The sequence below is a fragment of the Dasypus novemcinctus genome, chromosome 13 (genome assembly GCF_030445035.2).
Source record: "Dasypus novemcinctus isolate mDasNov1 chromosome 13, mDasNov1.1.hap2, whole genome shotgun sequence".
Lineage (NCBI taxonomy): Eukaryota > Metazoa > Chordata > Mammalia > Cingulata > Dasypodidae > Dasypus > Dasypus novemcinctus.
In genome coordinates, this window is record NC_080685.1 from 110,051,618 (window position 1) to 110,069,425 (window position 17,808).

Genomic DNA, 17,808 nt, shown 5'->3' on the forward strand with positions numbered 1-17,808 from the left:
TCTTTGGAAGGTAAATGAGAAACTAAGAAAAGTAACAAATATTGCCCTGGCCACTGGTACTTGGGTATTAGTCAACTATTATATCTGTAATAAACAGCTGGTGTAGTAACTTGCAAAGTAATCTATTACTAGGCAAGGTATAACTCTTAGCCAAGGAACAAGTAACAATATTTAACCATCTCCACAACTTTTAGAACTTTCTTTTAATCCCAAAATAACAATTAAAAACATGCCTGATTTTATTCTGAAGTTATTACACTTAAATATAGTAACAGCAAGATTCAAAATACACATAGATTTATTTACCCTCTTAAATACCTACTACTCTGAAACCAGTAATAGTTTTTCTATTAAAATCTCATATCTTCAAATTGTTATTCAAATATACAACTCAAATCTCACAAAACTAGTAAATAATTTAAAACATAATAAAAACAATAATGGTTACAACTATTAAATATTTACTAAGTGAAAGACTCTCCTCAATGATTTACGAACATTAATTCCTTTAATCCTCACTATAACCCTATGAGATAGAATGTCGGGGGAAACGGACTTGGCCCAGTGGTTAGGGCGTCCGTCTACCACATGGGAGGTCCGCGGTTCAAACCCCGGGTCTCCTTGACCCGTGTGGAGCTGGCCATGCGCAGTGCTGATGCGCACAACGAGTGCCCTGCCATGCAGGGGTGTCCCCCGCGTAGGGGAGCCCCATGTGCAAGGAGTGCGCCCCGAAAAGAGAGCCGCCCAGCGCGAAAGAAAGAGCAGCCTGCCCAGGAATGGCGCCGCCCACACTTCCCTTGCCACTGACAACAACAGAAGCGGACAAAGAAATAAGACAAGACGCAGCAAAATAGACACAGAGAACAGACAACCGGGGTGGGGGGTGGGATTAAATAAAAATAAAATCTTATAAAAAAAAAAAAAGAGACAGAATATTACTTTTCCCACCATTTTACAGATATGAAAACTGAAGCACAGAAATTAAGCAACTTGCCTTGGACATCAATGCCTCTGGACTAAAAAGCAACACACTTATTTTAATATGGTTTAGTTATAAAACTTACCAATTTTATGTACCTCCAATTTTGGTTTTTGCAAAAGAATTTTGTCTATACAAAGTGAGATGTATCAATGAATAAGTCCTTTAAAATATTAACCAATTCATTTCCTGTTTTTATCATAAAATCCATTTAATGAGATGCTTTTAACATTAAGGTAAAATGTTAAACAACTATGAGTCCATTAAAATATTTTAAATTTAAACATTTCTTGAAGACCAACAAAAGTAATAACTTTCTTTATATTACAGAAGTTGTCAGCTTATAAAACAATCATGCATAATGTGCAGAATTCCCATACATCACCCCACCACTGAGTATTTACATTTTGTGGAACACTTGTTACAAATTATAAAAGAACATCATCAAAACATTATTGTTAACTATGGTCCGAAGCTTACATTTGGTGAACTTTTTCCATAAACCACCTGATTGTTAACACCATGTATTATTATACATTTGTTATAATTCATGAGAAAACACTCATATTTGTACTGTTAACCATGGTCCATCTCCTATTGGGTTGTGTAGTCCCATGCCTTGTACACGCCATCCAATGTGTACACTCAGTGGCTGTTTCATCACAGAGTTGCAGAAGCAATACTTTTTTATACATAACCTACTGAATGACTCAAAATACCAATAGGCATTATTCGTAAATATGTTAACAGATCACACCCAACCTCAGTATTTAAAAAGGATTGAAACACTGCCAATTTCAGCTGTAGCACTTTCAAAACATGTAGCACTTGATTTTACTATTGATGTCAAAATCAAGTACTTGCTTCAGCAATTAAACTTCACCTTTTTTAGGAAAAAAGGTTCAGAAAAGTAATTAAGAAGCATAAGGAAGGTCATGTGTACCAAAGTATAATTATCAATATTAACTAATTTACATTAAGATTAAAAACCGAAGTTTGATTTAGAAGGCTTAAATTGTTAGAACTTTACTTAAATTAATTGCTCATACCTAATATGGTATTAGAAATGGAAAATGTTCTCAATTTTCAGAATATTGGCTCTTTTACTTGGTTATTGCTAGGGAAGGTGATAACTCAAAAAGAGCAGTTAAAGAAAAGATGGAATAAAAAGGACGATAAAAAGCTAAATTAATTTTGCTAAAATGTATGCAATTTATACAAGGAAAAATAGGTAAAAAAAAAAAAAATACACACAGATTAGTAAATGTATTCATTCCCCAGCATCTTCTACCTGTTTTGGATATTGGAACCCTTGTACAGTGTTGGTATGATTGTAAACTGGTGCAGCCATGGTAGAAAACAGTTTGGCAGTTACTCAGAAAGTTGAACATGGAATTACCATATGACTCAGCAATCCCACATCTAAGTGCATACATACCCCAAAGAACTGAAAGCAGAGACTCAACAAGTATCGGTAGACCAGTGTTCATAGTGTCGTACAGCCAAACAGTGGAATCAACCCATGTGCCCGTCACTAGTGAATGGATAAAGAAAATGTGGCATACACACACAATGTAATATTATTCAGTCATAAAAAGGAATAAAAAAACTCTAATATATGCCACAACAGGGATAATTCTTGAAGATATTATGTAAAATAAGCTAAACATAGAAGGACAAATACTGTATGATCTTATTTACATGAAATACCTAGAATAAGCAAATTCAGAGAGACAGAAATAAATTACAGGTTACCAAGAGATGGGGATAAAGCAGGGGGGATGGCGAGTACTGCTTAATGGGTACAGGGTTTCTGTTTGAGGTGATAAAAAAATTTGGGAAAAAAAAGAGAAAAAGAAAAAAAAATCTGGGAAATGGATGATGGTGGTATAATATTGTGAATATAATACCACTAACTTATACTCTTGAAAGTGGTTAAAACGGGAAATTTTGAGTTGAACATGTGTGATGGCTTGGAGCTATGTATCCAGAAAAGCATGTTCTTAAAATTAATCCATTCCTACAGGCTAAAGTTAACAGTCATATTTTAAGGATGTTCTTTCACAGTTTGTAACAAACGTGTCACTACAATGCAAGGTGCTGGTGGTGGGGTGATGATGTATGGAAACTGTGTATGATGGTATGCATGTTTGTTTTTTGTTTTTAAGATTTATTTTTATTTATTTCTCTCCCCTTCCCCTCCCCCCGCCCCCAGTTGTCTGCTCTCTGTGTCCATTCGCTGTGTGTTCTTCTGTGACTGCTTCTATCCTTATTAGCGGCACTGGGAATATGTGTTCTTTTCGTTGCATTATCTTGTTGTGTCAGCTCTCCGTGTGTGCGGCACCATTCTTGGGCAGGCTGCACTTTCTTTTGCACTGGGCGGCTCTCTTACAAGGCACAATCCCTGCACGTGGGGCTCCCCTACGCAGGGGACACCCCTGCATGGCACGGCACTCCTTGCGCACATCAGCACTGTGCATGGGTCAGCTCTACACGGATCAAGGAGGCCCGGGGTTTGAACCGGGGACCTCCCATGTGGCAGGCGGATGCCCTATCCATTGGGTCAAGTCTGCTTCCCTACATGTTTGCTTTGTAAGTTCACAACTTTACTAGGCACTTATTATTTATGTATGTTCATGTACGAATGATACACTTCAATAAATTTTTTAAGTGAAAAAAAATTCCATTCTTATAGGTATGAACCTTCTAAACAGGACCTTTGGATGAGGTTGCTTTGGTTAAGATATGACCTAGCCCAATCAGGACAGGTTTTAATTCTATTACTGAAGCCCTCAAAAGGAAGGTCATAGAGAAAGGGAAGATGCAGGGAGCAGCCAGAACCTGGACGTCAATGGACCTGAGGAGCCTGGAAAAGTTGCCATGTACACTGCCATGTGACAGAAAAGCCAAGGACCACGGACCACCAGCAGCCAGCCCCAGAAGGCCACAGTCTTCTGAGACGAAGCATAACCTTGACGGTACCTCCTAGCTTCAAAACTGTGAGCCAGTCAGTTCCTGCTGTTTAAGTCAACCCACTGCATGCTACTTGCTTTAACAGCCAGGAAACTAAAACTATGTTACAATACAAACGGTAAAAAAAAAAATAACAGAAACTGTGAGTCTTATTAGAAGTTATGGAGAAATTGGCACTATCCTTGCAATGAAACAAATGAGTAATATTTCCTTATAATCTATGTTTGAAAAAATAATTAGCACAGTAGCACTTAATCCATTCTGAATTTTTTAGATTCACACAGCTAGTCATCTACTGTCTAGGTAGAGCTGGAGAAGAGGAAGAAAGTGAAAAGGGAAGAACCTATAAAATATAAAAAAGAAATAAAGTGCTGGAACTTTCATTACCACCAAGTTTGATTCAAAACAGGGAAAATCTTTCTAAGCATCATGAGACAGGATGTTCTAATCTATCCAGAAACTTACATGAGAAAACCTACTACATGAAAGAAGAAAAATCAGTGGAATGAACACTTCTGGCAACTATTTTTTGGCTACTAAGCCCAGTTGTTATGACAAAACTATTGAGAAATTAAATAAAAGCTAAGTCAACTAATCATGAGGGAGGATCAAATAAGAATCACTGATGTTCTTATTTTATACCAGAAATCTTTGAGGATATTATGCATAAAATTCCATAGGCAGTTTTTATACTCTTTATCATCAATTAAAAAACTTTAGAGATCAGTAGTTGTTTTAGAGTTTTTTACATTTAAAATATTATGAAGATGTACACAAGTTAATTCTCTCAAAAATAAGGGTCTATCTTAAAATAATATTCATATATGAATAGACATCAATAACCCAAGACCTAATAAAGCATTTGTCTATCAAACATTTTTGAGAGTTTACTGTGGGCTAGACAGCAAAGAATTTCATAAAGTTTTTTTCATAAAAAATTTTTTCCCAAAGGCATAATTCTAAAAACTGCCACTGCTACAAAAACATTTAAAATATCTAAAGAATATATAATTCAAAAGAGAAAACATAAAGAACAATTTTGCTTAAAATAGCATAGGCAATATTCTCTATTTTCTTCTTTTTTAGAAAATAAAACTTAGGTTCCTTTCCTTTGGCTTATGTACCAAGTCTGGCATTCAATTATTTTGCAGGCCCAACAGTCTGTATCAAAATTACCCATATGTTCTTCAGAACAGTAGATACAATGAAATGTTCTAAGAAAGGTGCAGGGGAACTTCCAAAAATAAATTTAAGAAACACTGCACACCCAAACGCTTTTTTAAAAATATGACATACATATTAGCATATTAAAAGCCCCAAGAAGTCACCACCTCTCTCTGTTCAAATACTATCTATTAATTTTTCAGAACCAATGTTCCCCAGAACATGTCTGGGAAATCTTTGTTTTCTAATCATTTATTAACTTGGATTCTCTGGTAACTTTTCCATAAATGACATTCAAATAAGGCCTATATATCAGCATGAGAGTTTTGGTCCTTTGTGAATGTTGCACTTGCAGTTCTTAAGAAAATTAAACTTTTGCATCCAACTTGCCTTATATTCATAACATAGTACAGAGTGATTTCAGGGTCCTTCTCCAAGCCCAAGGAATAAGCAGGCAGGTACAGTTCTCTCTGTAGTCACAACTGCAGCCACAAATACCTCCTAGGCAGGTATTATAAATAATAAATACCTCAGAAATGAAGCCTCCAGGAAAGGAGGAGGTGCAGAATGCTTCAAAGGGAGAAGCTGTAGGGACACTTTTTATGAACATTTAGTGTTATCTAATTGCTCATTTCATATATAAGGAAGTTGAGGCCCAGAGAAAGAGCCAGGATTCAGACTAAGTCTTCTGACTCCACATCTCAGACTCTTTCTCTCTACATCATGCCACCTTCCAAGTCCTTTTGCAGTATAAAATCTGGGGGCCTTTACAATGAAAAAGAAACTGCCAAAAGATAGACAGGTGGCTGCTAAGAAATAGCGATAAATTAAAGAAAAATTTCAACCTTATAAAGTTAAAAAACAAAATTAAGGAAAAGATAATTGTTTTCACTAGACTAATCGTCATCATGATGATGAAAGAACAAGGTTCATTTCTTGATAGTGTTTTGTGTGTGTGTAATTTTAGTATGTTTTAGAAGGTCAATTCACTTTATATTTGGTTAGAGAAAGTATGCAAATTCTAGGCAAATAAATTACTCAAATCATTAAAAAATTGAATTTCCTAAAATTTCATATTCATATTTTGCTAGCTGTTAATTTACTCAGATATTTGAGAAACTGTTCATCAAAATGTAGGTGTCTTAAGTTCCAATTCTGTGATGCCAGCTAATCAGTTTCAATGTAGTAAAGAATATAGTTTTTGCTCCTTTCCTTAAACAAGTCAACCATTTCCTCTGTGGTCATTCTTTTCCAGGGCTAAAATTCCAAGTCTCCTAAATCTACAGAGATGTTCTAACAAAAGGTCATCTCACTCTGGGTAAGTCTCCGGGTCTGGAATCTAGATTTCAGAAAGACTAAAGTAAGCTCTCTCAATGTTCTAAGGATTACAGCATATCTCCTACAACAGAAGTTGTTTCAGATAAATTGCAAATTCTAAGCAGAACTGTTCAAAATGTACACTAATACAAAAATAAGGAAACAAGGAGAAACAAAAAACAATAGGTCCACAAAGGCATAAATAATTCTTATGGTTATTAGCAATTCATAAGGAAAAAAGAAAATGTCCTTTTTAATTGTAACATGTTTTATTGGAGGGAAATACAAAAACAAAAACATTAGATAAAGGATTTATTTATTTATTTTTTTAAAGATTTATTTATTTATTTCTCTCCCCTTTACCCCCACCCCGGTTGTCTGTTCTCTATGTCTATTTGCTGCATCTTCTTTGTCCGCTTCTGTTGTTGTGAGTCACACAGGAATCTGTGTTTCTTTTTGTTGCATCATCTTGCTGTGTCAGCTCTCCATGTGGGCGGTGCCATTCCTGGGCAGGCTGCACTTTCTTTCACGCTGGGCGGTTCTCCTTACAGGGCGCACTCCTTGCACGTGGGGCTCCCCTACGCGGGGGACACCCCTGCATGGCAGGGCACTTCTTGCGCACATCAGCACTGCGCATGGGCCAGCTGCACACGGGTCAAGGAGGCCCAGGGTTTGAACCGTGGACCCCCCATGTGGTAGACGGACGCCCTAACCACTGGGCCAAGTCCGCCACCCCCTAAGTATTTAAAAAATGCAAAAATACTAACTTGTACAGGAAATGTGGCTAACCCAAATAACTGGGTGTTTTTTCTTCCTAAAATCCTAAAACTAAGAGTAAGGACTAATACAAAGCTGTTTAGACTTGACTTAAAATGTGTGCAAAATTTCACTCCTGCCCCTAGCCCTTTGTGCAAAAGAAAAAGAGTAGAAGAAAATTAGTTTACCATAGTTTGCACATTGCTTTTTCTTAAGAGATGAATTTTATCACATGAATATTTAAGGGAAGGACTAACACCAACAATAATTTTTTTTTTTATCTACAAGATTAAAAGTTGACTTAACAGTAGATACTTTGAGCCAGGAGAAAATGGGAGTTGTTTCCTCCCCTTTCTTAAGGTACCTTAAAGCTTCTTAAAGTATCCCATTTTTCATAATCTCTAATAGTATAGGGAGTCAACTTGACACACAAAAAATTTATTCAAGGAAAAAAGCAGCATTGAAACATTTTGCAACTGTATGCATTTATTTTGGTGACAAATACTTATGCAATATTCTTGACTGGAACTAGTTTTTTCCAGCAGTGGGTCTTTTTTGTTTATTTGTTTTTTGATTTGTTTTTATTGAGAGGAAATAGAAAAGGAGTTAAGAAAGTTCAGAGTGAAATAAGTGTTGAGGTAGGATGCAATTACTCACAATCCTTCTAAATCCCCAAGTGACTCTAGACAAACTCCAGTCTCTGGATACCCAATCAAAGTGTGGATGGCCTCTACTAGGAGTTAACAAAGGCAAAATGGCTTCTGCTAGGCCAAAATGATTAAAGAAATTCATTAAGTGATAAATCATATGAATCACTTGATAAAAATTCAACTTGGGCAAAACAAAATTTGTATTATTCTCTTTAATTAAAAGTAGAACAGTTTTTTGTTTATTCTTTTGCTTAATGGACTATCAAGACAGAACACTTCTCATTTGTAATCTGATATATCTAGAGATTGTTTTATGGTACCTTTTGTTCTTCTGTGAATTCAGAATTATTATGTTGCGCTTGGGCCTCTTTTTGTAGATGTCTTGCTAATCTGTAAGAAGAAAAGCACATTCTTTAAAACTTAAGGAAAGCAAACTTTTCAAGTACAACAAGGTGAAATAATTTAAATCTTTTAAAAAGCAGACAGTGAAGTACAGTAATACTTTGTTCTATGTTCAAAGTATAAATCTACATGACTTCTGGAATCATATTCTTTATACAATGAGGATGAAAATAAGATACAATACTGTTCATATGATTTCACTGGGACAAACTCCAGCTCCAGGAAATAGAAACAGAATCTCAGAGCTGGAAGGAATCTCAAAGGATATCCAATCCAAAAACCTTTATTATGCATGAATTTCTTCTATAACAAGCCACTAAGTAGTTGTCCAGATACTGCTTTAACACTTCCAGAGAATACCAGTAATAGTACCAACCAGAGACAATGTATCATCATTAATTTGCTGATGGGATTAATCGAAAACGAAATTACAGCATAAAGAGTACATTTTCAATGACAAAGCAATAATACTCTTATTTATCCAATTATACTTCTGAAAACATTTTTCATAAGAAAACCGTCCTTCAGTCAGACATGGAAATCTGTCTGCCCAACTATCATCATACTTAAAAGTAGCAGTGAGACCTTAAGTATGTTTTCAGGGGTGAATCTATGCCACTAACCCAAGCTCAACAGTGAAGAATCAAAACTATTTCTGAGACAGCAAAAGCCAAAAGATTGTCTCTTATAACAAAACAAAAATATAAATACCCCAATTAAAAAACAGGCAAAGGATTCAAATAGATATTACTCCAGAGGAGATATTAAAATGGCCAATAAGCATATGAAAAGATTTTCAATATCATTAGCCATTAGGGAAATGCAAATCAAAAGAACAATGAAATATTACTTCACACCCACTGGGTTTGCTATACTCAAAAAACAAAACAACAAAAAATGGAAAACAAGTGCTGGGGAGGATGTGGAAAAATTGGAACCCTTATATATTGCTGGCGGAAATGTAAATGGTTATCACCACTGTGTAAAACAGCCTGGCAGTTCCTCAAAATGTTAAAACATAAAGTTAACAAATGATCCAGCAACTTCATTAATAGGTACATACCCTGGCCTACTGAAAACATGTTTCCATAAAAACCTGTACATGGAAAGATGGAGGATTAGAGAGGCAGAGAGTTCACTTCTCTCTCAGAAAAATAGCTAGAGAGGTGGAGACTGCCTGGAGGGCTGCTCTGGAGTTCAGGATACCAGGGGAAGGCGAGACACGACCCAGAAGAGAGAGGAGCGAAGGAAAGGAGTCCAGCCTGGCTGAAAAGTCCCGTGAGGAAAGCTGCAGCAGCTCCTGCTGCTACCTATCCTTCTACTCTCAGGGCAAACAGCAGGGGGCCACTGGCCCCTGTCGGGAAGTTATGGACTGCAGGGGTTGCAGGGGCCCACTCTCTTAGAGAGGGGAGAGGGAGGGACAGTGCCTACAGCTCATCCAGATTTTGGCCAGTGAACTTGGTCTGCTGCCTTGGAGGGAGCACACACTTTCAGGCCCAGGTGGGGCCAAGACATTGCTTTCCTTGCAAGCTGGCAGGCAGCTAAGGATAACCTGCCTTCTCAAACACCCTCCCTGCTGCCTGGGCTGGTGCTGAGGACACAAGGGGAGAGAGGGGGAGAAAAGCCTCTGAGAACGTTTGCTTGTGAGGCTTAGCCTGACATGAGGACATGGCTTCTATACTGCCCACCCACAGAGTTAGAGAATGCATTCTCCATGGGCATCTGGGATCTGAGGTGAGAGGTCTGCCGAAGAGCACCACCCACTGGCAGACCAGAAAAGTAAAGGTGCCTTTACTACCCGCTTCTCTCCAAGGCCCTTGAAAACTGGCCTGCACTCCATCACTAGGTCCTTAGCCCTGGTTTGAGCAGTTAGACAGGGGAAATCCTAAATACCTAGAACAAGTTGAACCAAGAACCAAATAACAGTGGTAACACACAGCTACTTAACTGTAATCCCTAGGCAAGAGAGAGAAACTGAACACCAGAGTAAACTCAGCGTCAGAATCAGATGCCTGGACATGAGCAAAAAATTACAAGCCATACTAAGAAAAAGGAAGATATGACTCAGGCAAAGAAATAAATCAAAGCTCCAAATGACACACTGTACTTGGAATAACTAATCAATGAGTTTCATAAAAACCTCCTAAATCAAATCATGGAGTTGAAGGACAATATGGCTAAATAAATAAATACATTAAGAAGAAACTGGGTGAGCACAAAGAAAAATTTAAAACCTTGGATAGAAAAATAACAGAGCTTCTAGGAATGAAAGACACAATAAGCGAGACTAAAAATACAATGGAGGCATACAACGGCAGATTTGAAATCACAAAAGGAAGAATCAGCAAAGTAGAGCTGATTTCAATTTCAGCAGAAATTCAAAAGAGAGAATAGAGCAAGAAAGTGGAAAAAAGGGGCAGGGACACAGGAGTGGAATGACAGCATGAAGGGCACCAGCATCCACGTTATGAGAGTTCCAGAAGAGGGACGGGAAAAGGGGCAGGAAGAACATCGGAGGGAACAGTGGCTGGAAATTTCCCACCTCTCAAGAAAGACATGACTACACGTGTCCAGGAAGCACAGCACACTCCAATTTGAATAAATCCAGATAGACAGCTGCACTCTCTCGGGAAGTTTCCAGGGGGGTCGTGCATAGGGAGGGTCTAGTGGCCGTGCTCTCTGTGGAACCTCCACTGTGATGGCTTCGGTTTTGTTCTGACCAGCTGCCTTCCTTTGTTTTCTACACCAACCTTCCTTACCTCTCCCTTCAAAGAGTTTACACCCTTATTCTTAAACCACGACTAAAGGGTGAGGGTCATTCTTCTATAGCTGAATCCTGCTGGTTAGGGACAATAGTCCCTACCTGACGGGGTGTGAAACTCTCAGACTACCCTCCTGAGGTCAAGGGAAGGCCTGTCCAGCACCATGGCTGGAAAGGAATGAAATCCCTGCATCACTACAATTTTCTCTGTAAAGCATCCAACCATTCTTCATCAGGTGTTGAGGAGTGTTTCTTGCCTTCTTGACTCCTAGTTGGTTTGTCAAAGATATTGCCGGTGGCTGGGTTTCTAGGTTCTTGGCTATGTCACAAAAAGAAACTTAAAGATATGCCAAAAGATAGGCAAACAAAAGGGTTTTCTCATTATATTAATAAAAGGTACAATCCACCAGGAAGGAATAACAGTCATAAATACTATGTACTATGTTCTAACCAGGGTACCCCAAAATACATGGCCAAACTCTGGCAAAACTGAAAGGCGAAATAAACATCTCTACAGCAATAGATAGAATACCTAGACAGAAGATCAACAAAGAAATAGAGAATATGAACAATATGATAAATAAGCTGGACACAACAGATATATACAGAACCCTGCACCCAAATCAGCAAGTTATACATTCTTCTCAAGTGCCTGTGGATCTTTCTCCAGCATAGACCACATGTTGGGCCGCAAAACAGCTCTCAATAAATTTAAGACTGAAATTACACAAAGCACCTTCTCTGACCATAAATGCAATGAAGCTGGAAATCAGAAATAGGTGAAAATGTGGAAAATTTGCAAATATATGGACACTAAACAACACACTCCTAAACAATGAGTGGGTCAAAAAAGAATTTGCAAGAGAAATTAGTAGTTATCTCGAGATGAATGAAAACAAGAACACAACTTATCAAAATGCAGAGAGGGAAATTCATGGCCTAAATGCCTGTATTAAAAAAGAAAAAAGGGGAAGTGCACTTGGCCCAGTGGTTAGGGCATCCGTCTACCTCATGGGAGGTCCGCGGTTCAAACCCCGGGCCTCCTTGACCCATGTGGAGCTGGCCCATGCACAGTGTTGATGCGCGCAAGGAGTGCCCTGCCACGCAGGGGTGTACCCACGTACGGGAGCCCCATGCACAAGGAGTGCGCCCTGTAAGGAGAGCCGCCCAGCGCAAAAGAAAGTGCAGCCTGCCCAGGAATGGCGCTGCACACATGGAGAGCTGACACAGCAAGATGACACAACCAAAAGAAACACAGATTCCCGTGCCACTAACAACAGAAGCAGACAAAGAAGAACATGCAGCAAATAGACACAGAGAACAGACAGCTGAGGTGGGGGGAGAAGGGGAGAGAAATAAATAAATAAATCTTTAAAAGAAAAAAGAGCTAAAATCAAAGACCTAACTGAACTGGAAGAAGAGCAGCAGAACCAACCCCAAAGCAAGCAGAAAGAAAGAAATAACAAAGATTAGAGCAGAAATAAATGAAATTGAAAACAAGACTAAAAACAATAAAGAAAATCAACAAAACCAAGAGCTGGTTCTTTGTGAAGAGCGATAAAACCAACAAACCCTTACCAAGACTAACAAAGAAAAAAGAGAGAAGATGCAAATAAATCACGAATGAGAGGGAGACATGGCTGATCCCACAGAAATAAAAAGGTTCATTAGAGGATACTATGAGAAACTGTATGCCAACAAATTAGACAACCTAAAGAAAACGGTCGAATTTCTAGACATGCATAAACAACCCACAGTGACTTTCCAAGAAATACAGGAATTCAAAAAACCAATCATGAGCAAAGAGATTGAATCAGTGATCAAAAATCATCCACAGGGGGAAGCAGATGTGGCTCAACTGATAGAGTCTGCCTACCATACAGGAGATCCAGGGTTCAAACCCAGGGCCTCTTGGCCTATGTGGTGAGCTGACCCACGCACAGTGCTGATGCGCACAAGGAGTGCTGTGCCACCTAGGGGTGTCCCCCACATAGGGGAGCCCCATGCATAAGAACTGAGCCCCGCAAGGAGAGCTGCCCTGCGTGAAAAGAGCGCAGCCTGCCCAGGAGTGGCGAAGCACACATGGGAGAGCTGACGCAGCAAGATGACGCAACAAAAAGAGACAAAGATTCCCAGTGCTGCCAAGAATGCAAGCAGACGCAGAAGAACACACAGCAAATGGTCACAAGAGAGCAGACAATATGGGGGGGAGGGGAGAGAAATAAAAATCTTAAAAAAAAAATTATCCACAGGGAGATGTGACTCGAGTGGTTGAGCGCCTGCTTCCCACACGGGAGGTTCAAGGTTCAGTTCTCGGTGCCTCCTAAAAACAAACAAACAAACAAACAAACCCAAGCAATACAAACAAACATACCAAAAAAAACAACTCAGGGAACTGATGGGGCTCAGTGGTTGAGCACCAGCTTCCCACATGAGTTCCCAGGTTCAATCCCTGGTTCCCAGTACCTCAAGGGAAAAAAAATCATCCACAAAGGAAAGTCTATGACCAGATAGCTTCACGGGTAAATTCTACCAAACATTTTGAGAAGAATTAACACAAATCCTGTTTAAACTCTTCCAAAAAACTGAAAAGGGGGGAAAATTACCCAACACATTTTATGAAGCCAATATTGCCCTAATACCAAAGCCAGTTAAAAACACAAGAAAAGAAAATTACAGACTAATCTCTCTAAAGAACAAAAATGCAAAAATTCTCAACAAAACTCATAAATACAATCCAATATTATATCAAAAGAATACACACTATGAACAAATGGGTTTTATTTCTGGTATAAAAGGATAGTACAATGTAAAAAAATCAATTAATGTAATCACCACATTAACAAATCAAAGAGAAGAAAACTACATAATCATCTCAATTGATGCAGAAAGACATTTGACAAAATCCAGCATCCTTTCTTGATAAAAGCACTCTGAAAGAATAGGTATAGAATGTAAGTTCCTCAACATAATAGGGCATATATGAAAATCCCACAGCCAACAAAGTACTCAGGCGAGAGGTTGAAAGCATTCCCTCTATGATCAGGAACAAGACAAAGATGCCCGCTGCCACCACTGTTATTCAACATTGTGCTAGAAGTTCTAGTTAAAGCAATTAGACAAGAAATAAAAGGCATCCAAATTGGAAAAGAAGAAGTAAAACTCTCACTATTTGCAGATGACATGATCCTGTATTTAGAAAATCCTGGAATATCAACAACAAAGCTTTATTTTTTTTTAAGATTTATTTTTATTTCTCTCCCCTTTCCCCCTGTTGTCTGCTCTGTGTCCATTTGCTGTGTGTTCTTCTGTGCCTGCTTGCATTCTTGTCAGCAGCACTGGGAAACCGTGTCTCTCCTTCAGTGCGTCATCTTGCTGCGTCAGCTCTCTGTGTGTGCAGCGCCGCTCCTGGGCGGGCTGTGCTTTTTTGATGCAGGGCGGCTCTCCTTATGGGGTGCGCTCCTTGCTTGTGGTGCACCGCTTCGCGGCGGCGCCCCTGCGTGGCACAGCACTCCTTGTGCACGGCAGCACTGCGTGTGGGCCAGCTCACCACACAGGTCAGGAGGCCCTGGGTATCAAGCCCTGGACCCTCCATATGGTAGGTGGACTCTCTATCAGTTGAGCCATGTCCACTTCCCTAAAGCTTTTAGAGCTAATAAACGAGTTCAACAAAGTGGTAGGATACAAGATCAACGTGCAAAATCAGAACTATTTTTATACACTTGCAGCAAGCAACATGAGGAGGAAATAAAAAAAAAAAATTCCATTTGCAAGAGTAACAAAAAGACTCAAATACCTAGGAATTACTTTAAACAGGAATGGAAAGAATCTGTATTCAGAAAACTACAAAACACTGCCAATAGAAATCAAAGACCTAAACAAATGAAAGGACATTCTGTGTTCATGGATTGGAAGACTAAATACTGTGAAGATATCAATTCTACCCAAACTGATGTATAGATTACACACGATACCAAGCAAAATTCCAACAGATGACAGAAATAGAAAAATCAATTACCAAATGTATTTGGAAGGGAAAGGGGTCAAAAATAGCCAAAAACATCCTAAAAAAGAAGAGCAAAGTTGGAAGACACACACTTCTTGACTTGAAATGTATTATAATGCTACAGTCGTCAAAATGGCATGGTACTGGCATAAGGATTCACACATTGATCAATGGAATTGAATTGAGAGTTCAGAAATAAATTCTGATCTCTATGGTCTACTGATTTTTAAAAAATATACTCCCCCCCCCACACCATGGCTTGTTACAGACTGCTCTCTGTGTCCATTCGCTGTGTGTTCTTCTGTGTCTGTATTTATTTTATTTCCCCTGCCCCCTTGCTGCTTGCTTGCTGTCTGCTCTCTGTGTCCATTCGCTGCACGCTCTTCTGTTTTTGCTTGTCTCCCCTTTTTGCTGCATCACCTTGCTGAGCTGCTCTCCACAGCACTTGCGGGCCAGGAGGCACTCCGCAGTATCTGCAGGCTGGGCGGCGCTCCACGTCGCTTGCAGGCTGGTGGCTCTCCGCAGTGTGCGGTTGAGCCTACCTTCCCAAGGAGGCCCCGGGACGTGAACCCAGGGCCTTCCATATGGTAGACGGGAGCCCGACTGATTGAGCCACAGCCGCTACCGTCAAATGACTTTTGATAAGCTAATAAGTCTACTTTTCTGGGGCAGAACAGTTTCTTCAACAAATGGCACTGGGAGAACTGGATATCCATACCTAAAAGAATGAAAGAGGACCCCTATATAAGAATTAACTCAAAATGGATCAAAGACCTAAACATAAAAGCCAAGAGCACAAAACTAGAGGATAAAGTAGGGAAGCATCTACAAGACCCTGTAGTAGGTGGGTTTCTTAAACCTTATACCTAAAGCACAAGCAACAAAAGAAAAAATAGATAAATGGGACCTCCTCAAAATAAACACTTCTGTACCTCAAAGGCCTTTGTGAAGAGGATAAAAGGCAGCCTACTCAATGTGAAAAAATATTTGGAAATCACATATCTGAAAAGGGTCACATATATAAAGAGATCCTACAAGTCAACAATAAAAGGACGAATGGCCCAAATAAAAATTGGGCAAATAGGGAAACGGCTGTGACTCAATTAGTTGGGCTCCTGTCTACATATGGGAGGCCCTGGGTTCGTGTCCCGGAGCCTCCTTGTGAAGTCAGGCTCGCCCGCACACAGCGGAACGCCACCCAGCCTGTAAGCGCCCTGAGAGAGCCGACTCAGCAAGGTGATGCAACAAAATGGGAGACAAGTAAAAACAGAGGAGTGAGCAGTGAATAGACACAGAGAGCAGACAGCAAGCAAGCCACAAAAGGGGGGGGGGTGATAAAAAAATTTGGGCAAAAGATCTGAAAAGACATTTTCTAAAGAAGAAATATAAAAATGGTAAAAAAAACACATGAAAAAAAAAGTTTACCATCACTGGCTATTAGGGAAATGCAAATCAAAACTGCAATGAGATAACATTTCATATCTACTAGAATGGCCGCTATTAACAAAACTAGGAACTGTAAGTGTTGGAGAGGATGTGGAGACAGGAATGCTTATATACTGTTGGTGGGAATGTAAAATGGTACAGCCACTGTGGAAGTCTGTTTGGCAGTCCCTAAGGAAGTTGGATATAGATCTGCTATGTGGCCTGGCAAAACCACTAGTAGGCATATACCCAGAAGATCTGAAAGCAGTGACACAGACATCTGCAACCGATATTTATAGTGACATTATTCACAACTGCCAAAAGGTGAAAACAACCCAGGGGTCCATCAACTGATGAATGGATAAACAAATTGTGGTATATATACACAATGGAAAATCACTCAGTTTTAAGAAGAAATGAAGTTGTGAAGCATATGACAACATAGATGAACCTAGAGGACATTATGTCGAATGAAGAAAGCTAGGCACAAAAGGACAAATACTGCATGATTTCACCATTATGAACTAAATATAATGAGCAAACTCAAGGAGTTAATAGCTAGAATCTAAGTCACCAGAGAATAGAATGTGGTTAGAGAATGGGAAGTTGAGGCTTAATTTGTGAAGAATTGGCAAAAAAGTTGTTTGTAAATGGTTGGAAATAAATAGAAATGGTGAAAACACATCATAAGATTTGTAAGTAGTAGCACTAACATATGGGTATGATAGTGGTTTGCTTTTTGGTTTTCTTTTTTTGAATAATGAAAATACTCCAATATCGATTCAAGCGATAAATGCACAACTCTGTGATTATACAATATGCCATGGTACACTGTAGATAAACTATATGGCCTGTCAACAACAACAAAAAAGTAGGGTGGGTTGGGGGAAAATAAATCGAATGTAAGATAATGACTATAGTTTGTAGTAGTACTTTAATGATGTTCTTTCATAATTTGTTACTAATGTTTCACAATCATGCAAGGTATCGGTTTCGGGGTGACGTATGGGAGCCCTATATGATGTTATGCATGTTTGTTTTGTAAGTTCGCAATTTTTACTATATATTTATTATTTACGTATGTTCATGTATGAGTGATACACTTCAACAAACTTTTTAAATGAAAAAGAAAAAAAATTGTACATAATATTAATAGCATAATTATTCACTATAGCCAAAACTGGAACAAGCCCAAATATCCATCAAGGGATGAATGATTAAGCAAAATGTGGTTTATCTCATCAGAATATTACAAAGGAATGAAGCACTGATCCATGCTACAACTGGGATGAACTTTGAAAATATTATGCTAAGTGAAAGAAGCCAGATAAATGGCCATATATCGTATGATTCCATTTACATGATATGTTCAGAA

General features: G+C 38.9%; 1 protein-coding gene across 1 annotated transcript in view; it reads right to left on the minus strand.

Moving 5' to 3' along the window:
- AIDA (axin interactor, dorsalization associated) overlaps positions 1 to 17,808 on the minus strand; it is a 64,089-nt gene that overhangs the window by 39,637 nt on the left and 6,644 nt on the right. Inside the window, exon 2 of the mRNA XM_004482076.4 lies at positions 8,160 to 8,229. Coding sequence (XP_004482133.1) covers positions 8,160 to 8,229 — 70 coding nt within the window. The remainder of the gene's footprint in view (positions 1 to 8,159; positions 8,230 to 17,808) is intronic.